The following is a 19435-nucleotide window of genomic DNA, read 5'->3' on the forward strand; positions in this document are numbered from 1 at the left end:
CCAACATCTGCTCTGTCCGGGCCATTCGGTATTCTGTATGTTTCAATTAGATTCCTCTCTTCCCACCACCCCCCCCACCATTCCTTCTAAACTCTGTCAAGTATAAACCCCACAGTCCTCAAATGTTGCTAATATGTTGAGCCTTTCATTCTTGGGACCATTCTCATGAACCTCCTCTGAACAGACTCCAGGGCCAGTACATCCTTCCTGAGATATGGGGCCCAAAACTGTGCCGAATACTCCAATTGTGGTGTGACCAGAGCCTTTGAGTCTCAGAAATATATCCTTGCTTTTATATTCAAGTCCTAATGAACCACACATGTTTTAGAAAAGTGATTTTTTAGCTTAAATCGGGCATTACAAAATAATGATATTATGAATAGAATTTAAATTCCACCACCTGCCACTGTAGAATTTCAATCCACATTCTTAGAATTAGCCTGGGCATCTGGATTGCTAGTGCATTGGAATTACATTACATCACAGAATTCCTTGTGGGTTTTTTTTTCTATATTGGAGGATTTGAGCGATAGGGAGAAGTTGAAAAGGCTGGGGCTGTTTTCCCTGGATTGTCAGAGGCTGAGGGGTGACCTTAGAGGTTTATAAAGTCATGAGGGGCATGGATAGGGTAAATAGACAAGTCTTTTCCCTGAGGTGGGGGAGTCGCGAACGAGAGGGCATTAGTTTAGGGCGTGAGAGGGGAAAGAATTAAAAGGGACAACTTTTCATGCAGAGGGTGGTTCATGTGTGGGATGGGCTGCCAGAGGAAGTGGTGGAGGTTGGCACAATTGCAACATTTAAAAGGCATCAATGGGTAAATGAATAGGAAGGGTTTGGAGGGATATGGGCCGGGTGCTGGCAAGTGGGACTAGATTAGGTTAGGATATCTGGTCGGCATGGATGGGTTGGACAGAAGGGTCTGTTTCTGTGCTGTAATATCTGACTCAATGGGCCCTGACCACATTGTGCTGATAGTACTGAAAGACTTATGCTCCAGAACTTGTCATGCCTCTTGTCAAGTTGTTCCATCACCGCTACAACACTGGCATCTAGCAACAAGAGGAAAACTTTTCCAGGTGTATCCTGTACACAGAAGGATAAATCCAACTGATCAAATACCATCCCATCAGCCTACTCTCGATCATCCAATGATATTGTTGTTGAGTGATATCAAACAGCCGTTGTACAGCAATATCTTGCTCAGTGCTGCCTGGTTTGGGTTTCACTCAGCGACAGCTTTATTGCAGCCTTGATTCAAACATGGACAAAGGAGCTGAATTGCGGAAGCAAGATAAGAGTGACAGCCTTGACATAACTGCCACATCAAGGTGCCCTAGCAAAACTGGAGTCCATGGGAATGGTGGCAAACTCTCCGCTGGTTGGATTCATACCTGCCACATGGAAAGATGGTTGTGGTTGTTGGAGGTTGGTCATCTCAGTTCCAGGATATCTCTGTAGGAGTTCCTCAGGCTAGTGTCCTAGTTCCATCCCTCTTCAACTGCTTTATCGATGGCCTTTTCTCCAGCAGGTCAGAATATTGTTTACACTGGAGCAGGATTTTTAAAAACAAACTTCAGAATCAACTTTGAGCATCCCGCTAAGAATGGGAATGTGCGTTACACCGTGGTCTTATTGAATAGCGGGGCAAGCTTGAGCAGCGGCATGGCCTACTCCTGCTTCTGTGCAAAACATGCATCAAAATGGGCCCATACTGCCCTTTCAAACCTACTCAATAATTCAGTACTGATGTGTCAAAGGTTTGTGTGCGAATCCCTTAAGCTTCTTTGTTCCTGCACCTCCAAGTTAGTAGCGACTTCACATCTTTTCCTTCCAAGAGACCATGGATGGACTTGAGAAAGCAGCATAAGAATGTTAGAATTGAGATGTTGCCAAATAGGTCAGTGAGCCCAGAAAAGATGAACAGGGTTCCTTGCTGTAATCAGAAGATGGGCAAGGATGATCTCAAATTAATTGTAGAATCCCTACAGTATGGAAGTAGGCCACTCAACTGATCAAGTCCATGCCAACCCTCGGACAAACATCGCGTGCGCGAGCACACATACGCACACTTCTGTAACCCTGCATTTCCTATAGCTAACCCATCTAGCTTGCACATCTTTGGACTGTGGGAGGAGATTAGCATCTGGAGGAAACCCAAACAGCAACAAGAGAATATGCAAACCCCCCACCCCGCACAGACAGTTGCACGAGGATTGAATCTAAAGGAAGACCCTAGCACAGTGAGGCGGCAGTGCTAACCACTGAGCCACTGTGCCATACAGTGGGGGACTAAAGCCAGGAATACCTTGGTCGGTTGACTCTAGAAGTAGCAAAGGAATGGTGCTTCATTTTACAGCAGGTGTGTTGGGGTGGGTGAGGGCCTGTGTGGTTTTATTTACAGTGAAAATAGGTGGCCTTGGAAAGGCTATGGTTATTTGGTCAGTAGCTCACCTTGAGTCAAATCCTGTGCTATTTCCACCCTCCTTTCCCTTAGCAATCCAAGATGGAATCTTATCTGGGCTATGCAAGACTTCAACTTTTACTGATGTTCTATGCATCTCTGATTTTGCTACTGCCATTATTCTGAGAGATTGGTGGTATCTACAGTGAAAACAAAGGGGAATAAACATGCATACAACAGTCATTCCTTTTTGTGGGCTCTATTTCATTTAGGTTCCTAATCTTTTGCTGTGTCCTTTCTGAATTTTAACCAGTTAGTAAAATAGATGTTGCGTTCATTTTTACATTTGCAACGTTTCCTTCTTGTGCTCTCTTTTAATTGGCTGACCATTTTCTGAGAGAGGCTCCATATAAAGCTGAACTGAACTATTATTTGAAATGTTATCTTTTGTTTTTCCTGTTTGATTGAAATATTTGCGTCACTAGAAAAACAAGGAGCTCGAGCAATGCATGCCTTTGCTTTTCCCTTCAGCAATATTCTGGTCATGGTCAACTTGACCAACCACAACGTGAAGGTTGGGTGTAGGTGAGGGTGAAGTATTTGGGGTCTCCACCACTTACTCAACTATGTTAATTAATTACTTGGATGACAAAATCAACGATATTAGACCAGATTTGTTGCTAATGCAAAGATTTAAACAATAAATGTTACCCCCACATCCCATGAACAAGTATAAGAAAAATTTGAAGCTTAATTGTTTGTGAAACCATTGTCAAACTTGCGTCCTATGTCCTCCTACCCTCCCATTTCTTCTCTAATAGAGTGCTTCAAGTTAACTCTAGTCTTAGTACAGGGCACCAGCTAAATGGCTGCAGGACAAGGATTTGATCCAATGCATATTGTTATGTGCAAGTTAGCTAGGAGCAAAGTTCTAGTCAGTGCAACTCTAAAGCAAGTCTGATAGGCGAATAGATTTCACCCTGAAGTGTTATTGATGTAATTGCTGAAACATGTTGTACCCATGTCAGAATGTTATGTGAGGATACCAGATTATCTGGCTACTATCCAAATTTTATTGTGATGTGTGGGTCACAGCAAGCAGAAACTTCCCACCAGTATATTACTGTCGATCAGATATGTGTCTCTTAACTGAGATTGAAGGACACACTTAAGGGCTTTGAATGTCAGCCTAGCTTGTTGCTCCAGTGACTTGTTGAAGTCCTGCACCGTTGTAGGTCTTTGAATGGGATGTTAAAATTGAGGTACTGTTACAGTCTCAGATATAGCTTTTAAAGTATTCAAATTTCCAGTTAATAGCTGAAGGAAAGACATTTGCAGATCGTATGTTTCAATTTTTTATTGTAATACAGTAAAAACACTGGTCTAAACACTTTATGAGCAACTTGTACTTTAAACTCAAGTAATAAAAGACTCCATTTTACTGACCCCATGTTTTTCTTCCTCCAATAATGTTTTCCTATCACCAACAATTTATGGTTGCTCCCAGTTTCCAAAGGATTGTTTCCCTTTAGGTTTGCCAGCCAGGTAACCTGTAATTCCAAAATTGATGCTCAAAGTGAGGGTTAGCCTGCCAATTTTTTTTTCTTGCTATAAGTTTTATACAGAGTTTTCAACATTGATTGAAAAAGTTTGTAACAGAGTATAACTCCAAACTATACTATCCAGTGAGTGATGTTAAGCTGTTAGTCTGGTTGGCTTGCTCCCTCTTGCTCTCAACCTCTCAGCTGGCCACAGATCTCTCACTTTTTTTAACAGGGAAGCCTGTAACCTGATCTCAAAAGGGTGGCTGTTCTATCTGCCCTGTGGCAAAAACAAGCACCTCAATTAATTATTCCAGGTAGAAATAATAACTATTTATCTTTCATTTCAACTCCTCCTCCTTCATCTTTTTTACCCATAAGCACCTTTTCCAGAATATTTGGGAACTCTGGCTCCACTCATTGTTGCCTCAGACAAAAATCTTCGGCTCCCCTTAGAGGCAGCATCATCGTCTATCTGAAGCCTGCTGCTTTCCTGTTTCCTGCTGAATTAGGTTCTTGGCAGGTGGGGACACTGACCAACCTTTTCAGCTGGTGTTGGTTGCAGTCCATAAGACCATAATAAAATCATATGACATAGCAGAAATTAGGTCATTTGGCCTGTCTGCTCCGCCATTTGATCATAGTTGGTCAACCTCATTTTTTCACTTTTTCCCCGTAACCCTTGATCCCCATGGCAATCAAGAACATATCTCTGATTTAAGTATACTCATGGCCTGGCCTCCCCAGCCTCCTGTGGCAATGAATTCCCAAGATTCACCATTCTCTGGCTGAGTTTCTCCTTATCCCCATTCTAAAGGGCCTTTCCTTTACTCTAAGGCTGTGCCCTTGGGTCCTCATCTCTCCTGCCATGGAAACCTCTTCCTAAAGTCCACTCTGTCCAGGATATTCAGTATTCTAAGTTTCAGTATTTTTATATGACCAGTTAAGGACCACTTGAAAGCCTCCTTTTGCTGCCATTGGTATCAGTGCCTGATGAAGGGATGAGACGTTGGGAAGGAAGGGCTTGCCGACAGCTATCTTTTCCCCGCAACTGCATTCTCCTAATAATTGTGTACTGTGTGGCCTAGATTGCTCGATAATCCTGTAACTCCAGTAGATACTGTTTCTGCCCCAAGAGCTGCTGTCCTCTAGTCTCCATTGGTAAGGAAGTCTGGAAGGGATGGGCTGCCTGGTGACCTCGGCACTGTCTGATTGGCTTGTTGTTCAGAGTACCTTCCTATAAGAAGGCAGCATTGGTCTCTGACTGGCCCATGAATTGGGCGCACAATGGTTGGTGGGTAGAGGGTGGAGGTTGGCTGCATGCTTCTTTCTCTCTCACCCCTTTGACTTCAGCTTGGCAATGAGACTTCGTGAACAGATCCTTCTCAGCTGCTTTTCCTCCACTTTGGATGGTTTTGAGCAAAGATTTTCCAGGTGTCAATTGTTTTTGAAGAATATTTGAGGGTGTCCCTTCATGCACCTCCTCTGCCTTCCTGGGGTTAGCTTGTTGGTGTGAAGGTCTGAATTGAACACTTGTTTTGGGAATTTAGTGTCAGGCCTGTGGCCCACTGAATAGAGCTGAGTGAGATGTTTAATTCTGGGGGATTGTTGGCTTGTGTAAGAATACTGATACTAGTAGTCCTATGCTGCTGCTGGTACCTCTCCTGGGTTTTGAAGTGTCTACAGTACATAGTTCACATCTCCTGAGCCACACATAGGGGTGGGTGTCACTATTGTAATGGATCACTATAGACTGAGAGTTTAGAGTTGGATTTGTGGTCTGGGTCTTCAAACAGTCTCTTTAGGTGATTGGAATGTGCCCTGTCACACAGAAGGCTGGGTTAAACCACATTGTCAATGTCTGCCCTTGTGGACAGTAGGCTCCTATGGGATGGAAAGTGATCAATCTTTTCTAAGACCTGATGGTACTGTCTGTCACTCATCAAAATAACCAATGTGACTGTGGCAGGTTGGTAGAGGTCCCTCCTTTTTTAAAAAAAGGAGTGCTTCGTACAAGGCCTATGCTTTCATACACATTGGTGAAGCTGTTGGCGTTGGCACTGAGACCGGCATCTGGTAGCCTGTACTAAGCTGTTCACGTGTATCCAAAATAATGAGCGGTCTAGATAGTCATTAGCCAAAGACATTTCCCCAGAGCAGGATTGACTGGTATGAGGAGTCATAGTTTGAAGATATTAGGAGGAAGGTATAAAGGAGATGTCAGAGGTAGGTTCTTTATGCAGAGAGTTATGAATGCATGGAATGTGGTGGTAGAAGCAGAGTCATTGGGGATGTTTAAGCGACTGCTGGACATGCACATGGATAGCAGTGAGTTGGAGGGTGCATAGGTTAAGTTACTATATTTTACATTAGGATTAAACCTCTGCACAACATCTTGTGCCAAAGGGCCTGTTCTGTGCTGTATTTTTCTATGTTCTATGTAATAAACTATATCTTGTTTAAGATTAGAGTTTCTCTTCTTGTATTAGACCAGCAAGTGGTTATCCTCTGTAACGCTACACCTATCAGTCCTGTAGATCTCTGCCAGGAAAGAGGAAAGTAGCAGCAGATCTCCCCATAGTGGCAAAAGTGTAGCAACTCATTAGGGTATAGTCTCAGAGGCATGCCGCGTGGAAATAGACCCTTCGGTCTAACTCATCCATGCCGATCAGATATCCTAAATTCACCTAGTCCCATTTGCCAGCACTTGGCCCATATCCCTCTAAACCCTTCCTATTCATGGACCCATCCAGATACTTTTAAATGCTGTAATTGTGATTGTACCAGCCTCTACCACTACTTCTGGCAGCTCATTCCATACATGCACCACCCTCTGTGTGGAAAAGTTACCCCTTGGGTCCCTTTTTTACATCTTTCCCCTCTCGCCCTAACCCTCTAGTTTGGGACTCCCCTACCTTGGGAAAAAGACCTTCACTATTCACCTGATCCATGTGCCTTCATGATTTTATAAACTTCTACAAGGTATGTTGCTCAGTGGCAAGGTTCGCTCTTTTGCAATATTGAGCTTTCCTGGAACAATGCGGTAATTTGAAAGGCTAGTGAGTGAGCAAGGTGCAGAATTAAAGTGATAGGTCACTGGAAGTTCAAGCTGCAAATGTGTTGCTGGTCAAAGCACAGCAGGTTAGGCAGCATCTCAGGAATAGAGAATTCGACGTTTCGAGCATAAGCCCTTCATCAGGAATAAGAGAGAGAGAGCCAAGCAGGCTGAGATAAAAGGTAGGGAGGAGGGACTAGGGGGAGGGGCGATGGAGGTGGGATAGGTGGAAGGAGGTCAAGGTGAGGGTGATAGGCCGGAGTGGGGTGGGGGCGGAGAGGTCAGGAAGAGGATTGCAGGTTAGGAGGGCGGTGCTGAGTTGAGGGAACCGACTGAGACAAGGTGGGGGGAGGGGAAATGAGGAAGCTGGAGAAATCTGAATTCATACCTTGTGGTTGGAGGGTTCCCAGGCGGAAGATGAGGCGCTCCTCCTCCAGCCGTCGTGTAGTTGTGTTCTGCCGGTGGAGGAGTCCAAGGACCTGCATGTCCTCGGTGGAGTGGGAGGGGGAGTTAAAGTGTTGAGCCACGGGGTGATTGGGTTGGTTGGTTCGGGCGGCCCAGAGGTGTTCTCTGAAGCGTTCCGCAAGTAAGCGGCCTGTCTCAAGGTCAGGCCTGAGGATTGAGTGGAGATGTTCTGTAAAGTGGTCACCCAGTGTGTGTATGGTCTTCAATGTGGAGATCCCATAGTACCATGTTCCCTGTCTCATGCTTGTTGCAGTGCATATGGAAGAACAGCATCTCATTTTCCGCTCTGAGATCCTGCAGTCCTCCAGACTCTGTACTGAGTTTAATAACTTCAGCTCTTAAGCTCTCCCATGTCCTTACCCCAACCCCCATGTGTCAAGCCTTGTTATCGCACAGTCTGCTATTACACACAACCCGTTGTTAGCCACTAACTGTCTACACATGAGCCCATGGGGACTGCAGGTGCTGGAGAAATCAGTTGAAATAGTGTGGCCCTGGAAAAGGCACAGGTTAGGTAGCATCTGAGGAGCAAGAAAGTTGACACTTTAGGCAGGACTGGGGAAGGGGGTTAAGAGAGAAATGGGGAGGGCAAGGGGAAAGGTAGGAGTTATAGTGATAGGTCAATGGGAAGTGTGGAGCGGATGAGTGGGAAGGAAGATGGACAAGTCAAGAGGGCGGATTTGAGTCGGAGGGTTGGATTTGGGATGGGGTGGGGGAGGGGAGATTTGGAAACTGATTAATTCAGTGTTTGTGCTGTGTGGTTGTAGATTCCCGAGGCGGAAGATGAGATGTTCCTCCTCCAGTTTGCGGGTGGCCTTGTGGATGAGGCCTAGAATGGATATGTCCTTAGGGGAGTTAAAGTGGATAGCCACAGGAAGGTGGGGTTGGTTTGTGGAGATAGACCAGAACTGTTCCCTGATCCATTCCACGAGTTTGTGCTTGGTCTCCCTGATGTAGAGGAGAGTCCTGTTTAATAGCTATTCACCCTCCTAGCCAGTTCGTTATCTACTCCTTCATCTGTCTGACTGTTGTTCTCTCTCTTTTAGTGTCTATTCCCACCTATCATTTATTCCTTATTCCCCCCGCATTACCCAATCATCTACATATAAACTGACATTTTCCCAACTACCATTAGTTTGAGGTCTACCATTAGGTCTCTCAATCTGAAACGTTAACTCTGATTTCTCTTCTCAGATGCTGCCAGACCTGTTGAGCTTTTCCAGCAACTTCTTCTGTTTTGCTTTCTGAGAAGGTTTTTTTTGTGTGTGGAGACAGTTTGAGCAAAATTGTCACATGGTCTGAAACCACAAGACACTCCCTCCTATGTAAAGTATGAAACTACACAATATCTTAATCTAGATAACAAGTTCTGTTCCCTTTTGAAATAGTGGTTTGTGTGTTTTCATTTGAGGTGTCAGCAATGCAGGCCTATAGTTATCGTCAGTATCACTAATTCCTTATCTGTTTAGTAATCGCAAAATTTGATCAGTAAGATGTAGCTATTCCTGACAAACTGTTATACTGGCTCCTAGTGTTCATTGGTTGAATATCCTCCCATCTTTGTGTTTTTATCTGATTGACACCTAAGGGTTGGGCTCCACTGCACATAGAACTATTTGACATGTCAATATTGATTCTTCCACCCAGAATGATTTGGAGATGCCGGTGATGGACTGGGGTGTACAAAGTTAAGAATCACACAACACTGGGTTATAGTCCAACAGGTTTAATGGAAGCAGTAGCTTTTGGACTGCCACTCCTTCATCATGTAGTTGTGGTGTACACAATTGTATGACACTGAATTTATAGCAAAAATTTAATAGTGTGATGTAACTGAAATTATACATTGAAAAATATCTTGATTGTTTTTTGCATCTTTCATCTGTTTGAATACCATGATAGTTTCACTTCTTTCATGTGTAAATCACAAAACTTTTTTTAGATGTTGCATTCTCAGGTTAACTAACAATCCGTGTTAGCTAGACAGTATGTTGAAGGTGTTGGCCCCCTGTGTTCTGTCTGTTAGACTGATTTTAATCTAAAAAGTGAGATAGGAATTCATGCAGTTTTTGAGCAAAATACAATGTAACTGCAAGTACAAATTCACCCCATGAACATATATATGTGTGTGTGTGTGTATGTGTGTTGCAATGGGTCACCTGTAGTATAACATGAACCCAAGGTCTTGGTTGAGGCCTTCCGTCTGGGTAGGGAACTTACCAAGGGGGCTAACACCTTCAACATATTGTCTAGCTAACACTGATTGTTACAGTCAACCTGAGAATGCAACTTTTAAAACAAAAAATTTGTGATTTACATATGAAAGAAAAACTATCATGGTATTTGAACAGATGAAAGACGCAACAAACAAATCAAGTATTTTTCAATGTATAATTTCAGTTACATCACAGTGTAGAATTTATTGCAAACGTTTGTCTTACATTTGTGTCCTCCACAACCACCTAGTGAAGGAGTGGTGTTATGAAAGCTAATGCTTCCAGTTAAACCTATTGGACTATAACCTGTGTTGTGATTTTTTTTTTTTAACTTTTGTCCACCCAGAATGCCAGAGTTACTCATTCAAATCTGAGTACCTGAGACAGATTTGGCTGCTTGTGTTTCTGATCTAATGACATGAGGTTGCTACTTAAATGGAATTGTTTGGAGATGCTGGTGTTGGACTGGGGTGTACAAAGTTTAAAAAATCACACAACACCAGGTTGGACTATAACTTGGTATTGTGATTTTTTTTAAGATTAGATTACTTGCAGTGTGGAAACAGGCCCTTCGGCCCAACAAGTCCACACCGACCCGCCGAAGCGCAACCCACTTATACCCCTACATTTACCCCCTACCTAACACTACGGGCAATTTAGCATGGCCAATTCACCTGACCCGCACATCTTTGCGACTGTGGGAGGAAACCGGAGCACCTGGAGGAAACCCACGCAGACACGGGGAGAACGTGCAAACTCACACAGTCAGTCGCCTGAGGTGGGAATTGAACCCGGGTCTCTGGCGCTGTGAGGCAGCAGTGCTAACCACTGTGCCACCCACTTAAATGGAAGGCTTTCTTTCAGCCCTCACTATTTAAACCTTCTGATTCGTAGCCTTCAGGGATGGGACGCTTGGAGTAAGTCCAAGACTTCACTCAGTTTATGAACATATGAACAAGAAATTAGAGTAGGCCACTCAGCTTGCTGTCATCTTTCAATAGGATCAGGCCAATCTGATTTTAACCTCAACTCCACATTCCTGTCTACCTGGATGATCTTTCATCCCCTTGGTAATCAAGAATCTATCAAGCCCTGCTTAAAATAGTTAAAGGTTCTGCAGCTCCTGCACTTTTGGGAAGGGAATTTCAAACATACTCCACCCTCTGAGGAAAATAATAGATGAGGTGCCGTTGTGGCATGCACTCATTTAAGCTCTGGGCTGCTTCAGATCCCATGTTTCAGAGCTATGATGGTTTGGATTTACTTGGAAAAACAATATGCTTGTGAATGGCGATGTTAGATTTGCAAAGTGTTTGTAGTTCATTGGTGAAGTGGAGAGGGAGGGGAAACACAAATGACTTGGTGTTTCAGTCTTTGCAGAAGTTGGAGATGCTGACAATCCTATTATCAAACTGCAGCAAAACCACAAGCACATACTGGTTTATCGTAGTTCATAAGGTCCGCCCAAAATCCCTCTTTACGCTGGCAGTTTCTTAACTTAGAGTTGTTGTTGCATGTGAAGTCATGCTGAGCAGGACTAATTTTGGAATAAATGCAAAATACCGCAGATGCTGAAAATCTGAAAGAAACACAACACTGGAGAAGCTTAGCAATTTTTTGCTCAATTGGCTGGAGGGCTGGCTTACAATGCAGTGTGATACCAACAGCATGTGTTCATGTAATCTCAGCCAGTGTGAGGACCATGAAAGGTGCTGTTCCTCGTGGCGACATTACCTGGGGGTGGTGAATCTGGCTTCCACAGAAGGCCATGGAGGCCAAGTCATTGAATATAGAAATAGGTTCTTGATGAGCAAGGAGATCGAGGGTTATGAGGGGAGACAAGAGAATGGAATTGAGAAATGTACCAGCTGTGGTTAAATGGCAGCGAAGACTCAGTGGGCCAAATGGCCTAATTCTGCCCCTACTTCTTACAGTCGTGTGGTCTAAGGTCTGACAACATCTGTGGAGGGAAGGACATAGTTAACATTTTAGTCCAGTTAGATGGCTCTTCCAATTCCACGATGCCATAATTTGTTTATTGAATGAGGTATTATGAGGCAACCAGCGAGTAGAATCTTGAGGGTCACAACAGAAACCATTTAGTCTATGGTGAGTGTTCTGTGGTAAGGTGAAGTAGTACTGAAGAGATGATTGCCAATGACTGAATGACAGGAGCAAATGGATAGCTCATTGTTGGATTCTGAGGGAAGAGATTTTGGGTGGTTGTGATGGCTTTAGAGAGAAGTCAGGATGAAATTATATAAGAAACTTTCAAGCCCTCTTCTATATTGAGTTGGGTTGGAGTGCAGTGGAGGGCTGGATTTGTCTGGAGGGCCTAGGAAGTGAAGAAGCAGTCAGCAAGGTGACCGTACTAAAAGCAATGAAAACATTTGATTGAAAGCTCCTGTTTGATCAAGAAAATTAAATTTTGTAGAAGGCACCTCATTTTCCTTTTGTAGTTGCTGGACAAATTAACTGCTCCTTCCAAACTGCTTGTTTATGCCTGAGGCTCTCCTCTTTCACTGAATCATAAATAGCAGCAAAAAAATAGACTGCTATTCTGCATGTTTTTTAATGCTGCTTTTGTAGCAGCAATTTGCCTGGAGTGAGAAGATATTAAAACTTTGCTTGTGCAGCTGAGATATAGTGTTTTTTATGGATTTAGTTTTAATAGATAATCAGTGGTGCCTACATCTAGGTAGTTACCCCAGGCGATCATTGAACTTGGTATGGAATGATTCCAAGTTTTCTTTTGGGTTAATGTGTTGACTGAGGATAATGGCCTATGTTGAAGAGTGGGATTACACAAGAGGTTGACCATTGACCAATTCGTTTGAGAGCTTTTCCTGCCGGTCAATAGTGCTGGGCAGATGATTCTCCACTCCTGAACTTTTATGATTTGAGGGAAGACCATTGAATCAGCTAAGAATGGCATTTTCCGGGCACTACCCTGAGGAACTCCTGTAGTGATGCTTGGAGACTGATGATTTGATCTCCAAAACAGCACAATCATTTTTTTGAGGTAGGTATTATAGCATAGCACAGCAAATCAGTCACTCAATCACAGATGTACAGCACGGAAACAGACTCTTCAGTCCAACTTGTCCATGCCAACCAGATATCCTAACCTAGTCTAGCCCCATTTGCCAGCACTTTGGCCCATATCCCTCCAAACCCTTCCTATTCACTTACCCATCCAGCTGCCTTTTTTAAATTGTGTAATTGTACCAGCCTGCTCCACTTCCTCTGGCAGCTCATTCCATACACTCACCACCCTCTGCTTGAAAGAGATGCCCACTACACCACCAATTTTGGTGTCATCTGAAAATTTACTAACTATACAGCCTATGTTCTCATCCAGCTCATTTAAATAAATGACGAAAAATAGTGAACCCCGCACCGATTCTTGTGGCACTCCACTGGTCACAGGCCTCCAGTCTGAAAAACAACCCTCCACCACCACTTTTTTGAGCCTTCTATATCCAGATGGCTAGTTCTCCTTGTATTCCATGAGATATAACCTTAATATCTAATCTCTCATGGGGAACTTTGCCATAAGCATTTTCCTGACTCTCATTGTCTTCGTTGTTGCTAGGACTCCTTGATGCCGTACTCTGACGGATGCGGCTTTGATGCTGATCAGTCACTCTCTCGCCTTGCGTCTTTTTTTTTGGCCAGGTTTGGAATGAAATGGTGTGTAGTAGGGTCAGGAGCCATATGGCTCTGGTCAAAACTCGATGAGTGTAGATGAACCAGTTATTCCAGTGTAAAGGTCATTAGAAAGAACTAATGACCCCTTGCATCAGTTTGCTGATTGAGAGTAGACGGGCGGTAAGTGGCTGAGTTGGACGTGTCCTACTGTTTGTGTCCAAGACATACCTGGGCAAATTTCTCTATTGGCAGTGAAATGCCAATGTTGTAGATGTATTGAAACAACTTGATCAGAGGAATATCACTAATTCTAGAGCACAAGCCTTCAGTTGGGATTGTTGGGATATTGTCAGAGCCCTTAGTCTTTCCAAAGTCCAGTGCAATCATCCACTCTTTTTTTTTTCTTCTCTCTCTTTTCTTTCTGTTGATTTATTATTGGTGTGAATTGAATTGCCATCTGGCTGTCCGTGCTGCACTCAGGCCTCCCATCTGCTGGCCATCCCTGCTCTGCGTAGGCCTGCAGCTTGCCAGCCATCCCCGCTCTGTAGGCCTGCAGCCCACCTGTTGTCCCTGCTCTTCATGGGCCTGCAGCCTGCTGGCCATCCCCCACACCGCTCGGGCCTGCTGGCCATCCCCCACACCGCTCGGGCCTGCAGCTTGCCTTATTTAAAGAGAAAACTCCAAAATGGTAACAAAAAAAAGAAGGAAACTGGAAATAAATAGAAGGAGTGGAGGCGCTCTAGTTGGAGCGTCCTGTTTATTTTCCAAAATAGCGCTTCAATCGTGACAATAACCACCATTACTCGATACAGTTTTCTCCAATTCTGAACAGCAAACGGTAGAAAATTGGGAAAGTACTACTTAGCGTGGAGATGGTCAGTTCTGAAGGGCTGAACGCAGTCAGTAAGGACAAACTTTGTTTTCAGTGACAGCAGACTTGGAACTGGAGAATATGATTGGAGAACTAAAGAGAAAATGAGAAGGTTTTATGCGGCAAGTTATTGTAATCTTTAATGTGCTTCCTGAAAGGATGGTGGAAGCAGATTGAATAGTCAGTTTAATGAGTTACATAAACTGAAAGAAGAAAATGTACAGGGCAATGGTGAACAAGCAGAATAGCACATCTGAGTGATCTATTAGAACATTCCAGCACAGTACAGGCCCTTTGGCCCTTGATGTTGCACCGACCTGTGAAACCAATCTATTGTGCAATAGTCTATTTTCATCCATATATTTATCCAATGGCCATTTAAATGCACTTAAAGTTGGTGCTATTTTTCATACCTTATACTTTAACTAACTAGTTTGTGGTGAATGATTGCTAACTTGGCTCCCTTTGATATCTGTGAGACCTTTTCACTTTGGATGTTTTTTAAAAATCATGTGAACTCATTTTGAGGAAGTTGCAACAAAATCAGGAATGACATAACCTCGAAGATGGTTCCTACAATTGGTGATAGGGCTGAGCTTGGAAAGACTCAAGGTCTCTCTGAGCCTCTCCTACAAATTCTGAATGAAGCGAACCGTGAGCGATGTTTGTAATTCTGTGTTTTGTCTCCTTTTCTTTCCTGCAGTTGGTGTGATCCGCTGTCCGGTTTGCCATCAGGAATGCAGGCAGCCAGATATCATCGACAACTATTTTGTCAAGGACACGACTGAAGTGCCCAGCAGCACGGATGAGAAATTCAACCAGGTGAGAGGTGTTTGTGTTCGAGTGGAGTGTAATCCATGTTAAGCAGGACTGGTGCTTGATGCCTGGTCAGTTGGAGTAGTTGCAAAATACTGAGTTTGTTTCACCATTATCTGTTATATGACTTGGATGCTCACAGACTCCATCCTCAGTGACATGGGCTCAGGCCACTGACTCCATCCTGGACAATCGTATGTGCTGTTGACGTGTTTTTTTTTTAAGGAATGGAAACTAAAAGTGCTACCTAGAATGATACAGTGGGTAAGGGGGAGAAATGTGGTGCTCTCCACATTTAGGGCCTTTCAGTTTATGAACCTGTGTGTTGCCTCTGGGAGACTGCAAATGAGACTGGCAGCAGAGTCATTCAAATTGTAACCCTAACCCTGTCATGGGTACCCAGCAGAGGTGTCGAATGACCTCCTCTCTCTCTCTCTCTCTCTCTCACACTCACACTCACACTCACACTCACACACACACACACACACACACACACACACACACACACACACACACTTCTGCCCTTTCCTCCTTCCAACCCTCCAATGAAGAGATTGTAATCTTGCTGTATTATAGTTCTGTTAACTGTCCTCCTCTCTCTCTTGTTTTTTAGCCTAAGCAGTGAATGCTGGCTCTGTATGGAGTAGCAAACGGGCAGATTTTGACCTGACCATGCAGAGATAACCAGCAGTGATCTGAATTCGGAAAGGGCCACTTTTTGAGGCAGCCATAGAACACTTGCTGGGACCAGTAGACTCAGTACAGGCTGTGTACTTTGTGTGGTCTGTTGAATACATTTGTGTGTATATAGCATGGTTCAACTGCCTTTCATGTGGTAATTCTGAAAGTTACAGTTGCCAACTTGTACAGAGCAAAGACAAATAGTGTGATAAATGAATAGATCTCCATTAATAATATTGTTCGGGGGATTAATGTTACCCTTGATGCCGGAGAGATTTCTGCTACTATTTGAGCTCTGTTCTGCTCACTTGTGAGAGCAGGCATCAGTCCTGCACATAATGTCAGCCTAGGTTGTGTGCTTAAGTCTGTGTCCGAAGGTTGTGGGTTCAATTCTCGCATGCAGTCATCATTTGTTCAAATATGGTTTCTTTGCAATTGATAAGAATTAGTTGTGAATCTTACAGGTGGCCTTTGCATCCATGGCAATGACCAGGAAAACAAAGATTTCAGTTTTAAGAACCGAGTTTGAGGGGTTAATGACATTTTTGCAACTGTCTTCTGAAGCGGTCCAGTAAACCATAAGGTGGTACTATTACATCTTATTCCTGGGGGGGTAGTTCTCTGGAAATTGAGCTCTGCTATTCCTGGAGTCATCACAAAAGTTGAAGGTTTTTTAAAAGAAAAACACAAATATCCAAAAAAATCTAAATTTAGGATCCAGGTTAATAGATTTTGACAGGTTTCGGTTCTTTAACAAGAAATCACTACTTATTGGTAGTCAGTAGATTCTAGCCTTGGATAGAGCATGAAGCGAAGTAATTTCTATAAATTAACGTTCTTAACCTCTACAAACCTTCTGCCTACACATGCACACAGACAGACGGAAAGTGGGACAATGGCCCAGTGGAATTATTGCTAGACTGTTAATCCAGAAGCTCAGTTAGTATTCTGGAGACCCAGGATGACGTCCCTTCATGGCAGATAGTGGAATCCAAATTTGACACAGAATCTGGAATTAAGGATCTAATTATGTCTGTGAAATGATAGTCAGAAAAACCCATCTGGTTCATGAATGCACTTTTGGGAAGGAAATCTGCCATCCTTATTTGGTCTGAACTACGTGTGACTTCAGACCCATAGCAATGTGGTTGACTCTTAACTGCCTTCTGGGCAATTTAAGGATGGGCAATAAATGATTTGCCTAGCCAGAGATGCCCACACCCTGGAAGTAAATAACAAAAGAATTTAAACACAAGTAGGGAGGGGAAATTGGGCAAACGGTGCTGTTCTGTGTTCACGAGGCGAAATTGCAGTTGGTGGTGTTCCATTGTATCTATTGCTGTTGTCCTTTTAGTTTGTAGAGGTCACAGGTTTGGAAGCTGCTGTTCAGGCACAGTGGCGAGTAGCAGCAGTATTTCGCATAGAAGGTACATATTGGGGTTGACAATGTGCTGTGGGATGCTTATTAAAAGTAGAACATGTATGTTTGCATCATTAACTTATTTGGCAGCCAGTACATCAAGTGGAAGGTGTGTATTGAAACCCATTATTGCAGCTTGAAGGGGAGGAGAGCATTTGAAATCTGTTGTTATTGTACATCACAGCAAATCATTGCCACAGATCTTGATGTTCAAGTATGTAAAACCTCGGTCAGCATTTAATATTGGGAGTGGTTAGTTCGTTATATGTGGGAGTTGCATTGAAACCTCAATAGTGTTCATGAGCATGTTAGGGCAATTAATCTGAGCCACTGCTTCATTGGGAGAATTCTTCATGCTGTCTGTTGGCTGGAAAGACGAGTGTTTGTTTGAATTCTGGAAACTCCTTGTTCCATCTATTGTTCTCTACTGTGTTTAAGAGCAGAGTTTCTGGTTTGTATCCTGGAATGTGGGGTTAAGGATATTCCAAATGATATTAATCTTCAGGATCAGATGTTAATTGATGACCTAGATGCGTACTGTGCATTAAATATTGATGTGAGGGACAAAATATATTCTCCAGGGTACCTCCTGTTTTCCAGAAACATTGCAGGCACCATTCTTGCAACCGGTAGGTTTAAAAAAATCTCTATCCTAATGACTGGATGTTTGTCTCGTTCTTCTCTTCTTGAATGGCAGATCAGGCTTAACTGAATTGAACTTTCTATGTAAAGATGGGCTACAAGATCCGGTCAGAAGCTAGGAATATTGCAGCGAGCAACTCCCCTCCTGACTCCCCCAAAGCCTGTCCATCACCACAAGGCACAAGTTAGGAGTGTGTTGGAATACTTCCTACTTGCCTGGATGGGTGCAGCTCCAACAACATTCAAAAAGCTTGACATCATACAGGACAGCATAGCCTGCTTGATTAGCACAACATCTACAAGCATCCACAACTAATGCTCAGTAGCGACTGTGGATACTATCTCCAAGATGCACTGCAGAAATTTACCAAGGCTGTTTAGACAGCACCTTCCAAATGCACAATCACTTCTTCTGTCTGAAAGGATAAGGGCAGCAGATACTTGGGAACATCACCGTCTGCAAGTTACCCTCCAAGCTACTACTACCATCCTGACTTAGAAATAATCACTGTTCCTTCACTGTTGTTGAGTCAAAATCCTGGAACACTCTCCTCACAGCATTGCGTGTGTACACACACATCTACTTCAAACAGATTACAACGTTCAAGAAAAAAGCTCATCAAAACCTTCAAGATCAATTTGGGATGGGCAATAAATGTTGGTCCAACAGTAATGCCTGCATTCCTTGAACGATATAATTTTAAAAAAAAAACTCCTACACCCATTTCTTATGTTCATACACAAGACCCTAATTAAAGAATGGTCTGACTGTGGATGACCAACCATCAGATAGAGATACCAAACAAGAGTGGCTCATGACAAGGAAGAAGCCATATGTAGTAGCCGTATGATCCAACCTCAACTCAATAAGTTAGTCAAGGCTAAGCACAGTTAAGAGTTGTGAAGCATTGACTCTGTGCAGTTTCATGGGCGTTTTTTTTTCCCATGGATCAAGTAGGTCTATGAGGAGACTTAATGGAGGCTTTTTGTTTGGCTTGTTTGAGTGCCTTGATTGTGGAAGATTGTATCTCCAGTTGAGTCGGTAACAATTCCTCAGTCTCTCACAAAGTGAGGAGAAAAATTGATAGAAACTTATTATAGTGCTGAATGTTTAGCCAGAGGGAGTAATTGAGGAGGAACTGTAACATTCAAGGTTCAATCTTGAAGTAACTGGAGAGAAAGCTAGTAGGGTTACTGGGAGAACATAGGATACCGGCCAGTCCAGTGTAGACAGAATAGTCTTTAACTCTGAAGCAAATAACATTTTCTTCATTCTGTGTTGAGTCCTCAGTATTGCTGTTCATGGTGTAAGACTTGTCTGGTAGATTTGTTGTCGCCATCCTCTTTGGTGATGGGGACTTTGAAGGCCCCTGTTTAGGTTAGTGTGGTGAAGGGAAACCACCTGTTCTTCTAATGAGAAGAGGCTCCTGTTTTGAATATCTGAGAAGGATCGGTTCACGATGCAGGTAGAGGCAATAAGGAATTTACAGGAGCAAGGAGATGGGGCGGATGGCAGTTTCAGGAAAGTGGAGACACTGCAGGTATAGTCAGGTAGATGGCTGACTGCTAGCAATGGTAAAGAAGTAGCTACATAGTTCAGGAGTCTCCCGTGGCCATCCCCATTATCTAACAGAAATGCTATTCAGCCTCTCAGGATTGTAGGGCTGACAGCCAGA

The 19435-nt window shown here is 43.4% G+C and overlaps 1 protein-coding gene across 2 annotated transcripts in view; it reads left to right on the forward strand.

The window, feature by feature from the left end:
• Positions 1–19435, forward strand: part of LOC132825009 (E3 ubiquitin-protein ligase TRIM33-like) — a 107489-nt gene that overhangs the window by 26158 nt on the left and 61896 nt on the right. For both annotated transcript variants that reach the window (XM_060840000.1, XM_060840001.1), the window contains exon 2: positions 14904–15022. In XM_060840000.1, the coding sequence (XP_060695983.1) occupies positions 14904–15022 (119 nt within the window). The remainder of the gene's footprint in view (positions 1–14903; positions 15023–19435) is intronic.

Source organism: Hemiscyllium ocellatum, chromosome 19 (assembly GCF_020745735.1).
Source record: "Hemiscyllium ocellatum isolate sHemOce1 chromosome 19, sHemOce1.pat.X.cur, whole genome shotgun sequence".
Taxonomy (NCBI): Eukaryota; Metazoa; Chordata; class Chondrichthyes; order Orectolobiformes; family Hemiscylliidae; genus Hemiscyllium; species Hemiscyllium ocellatum.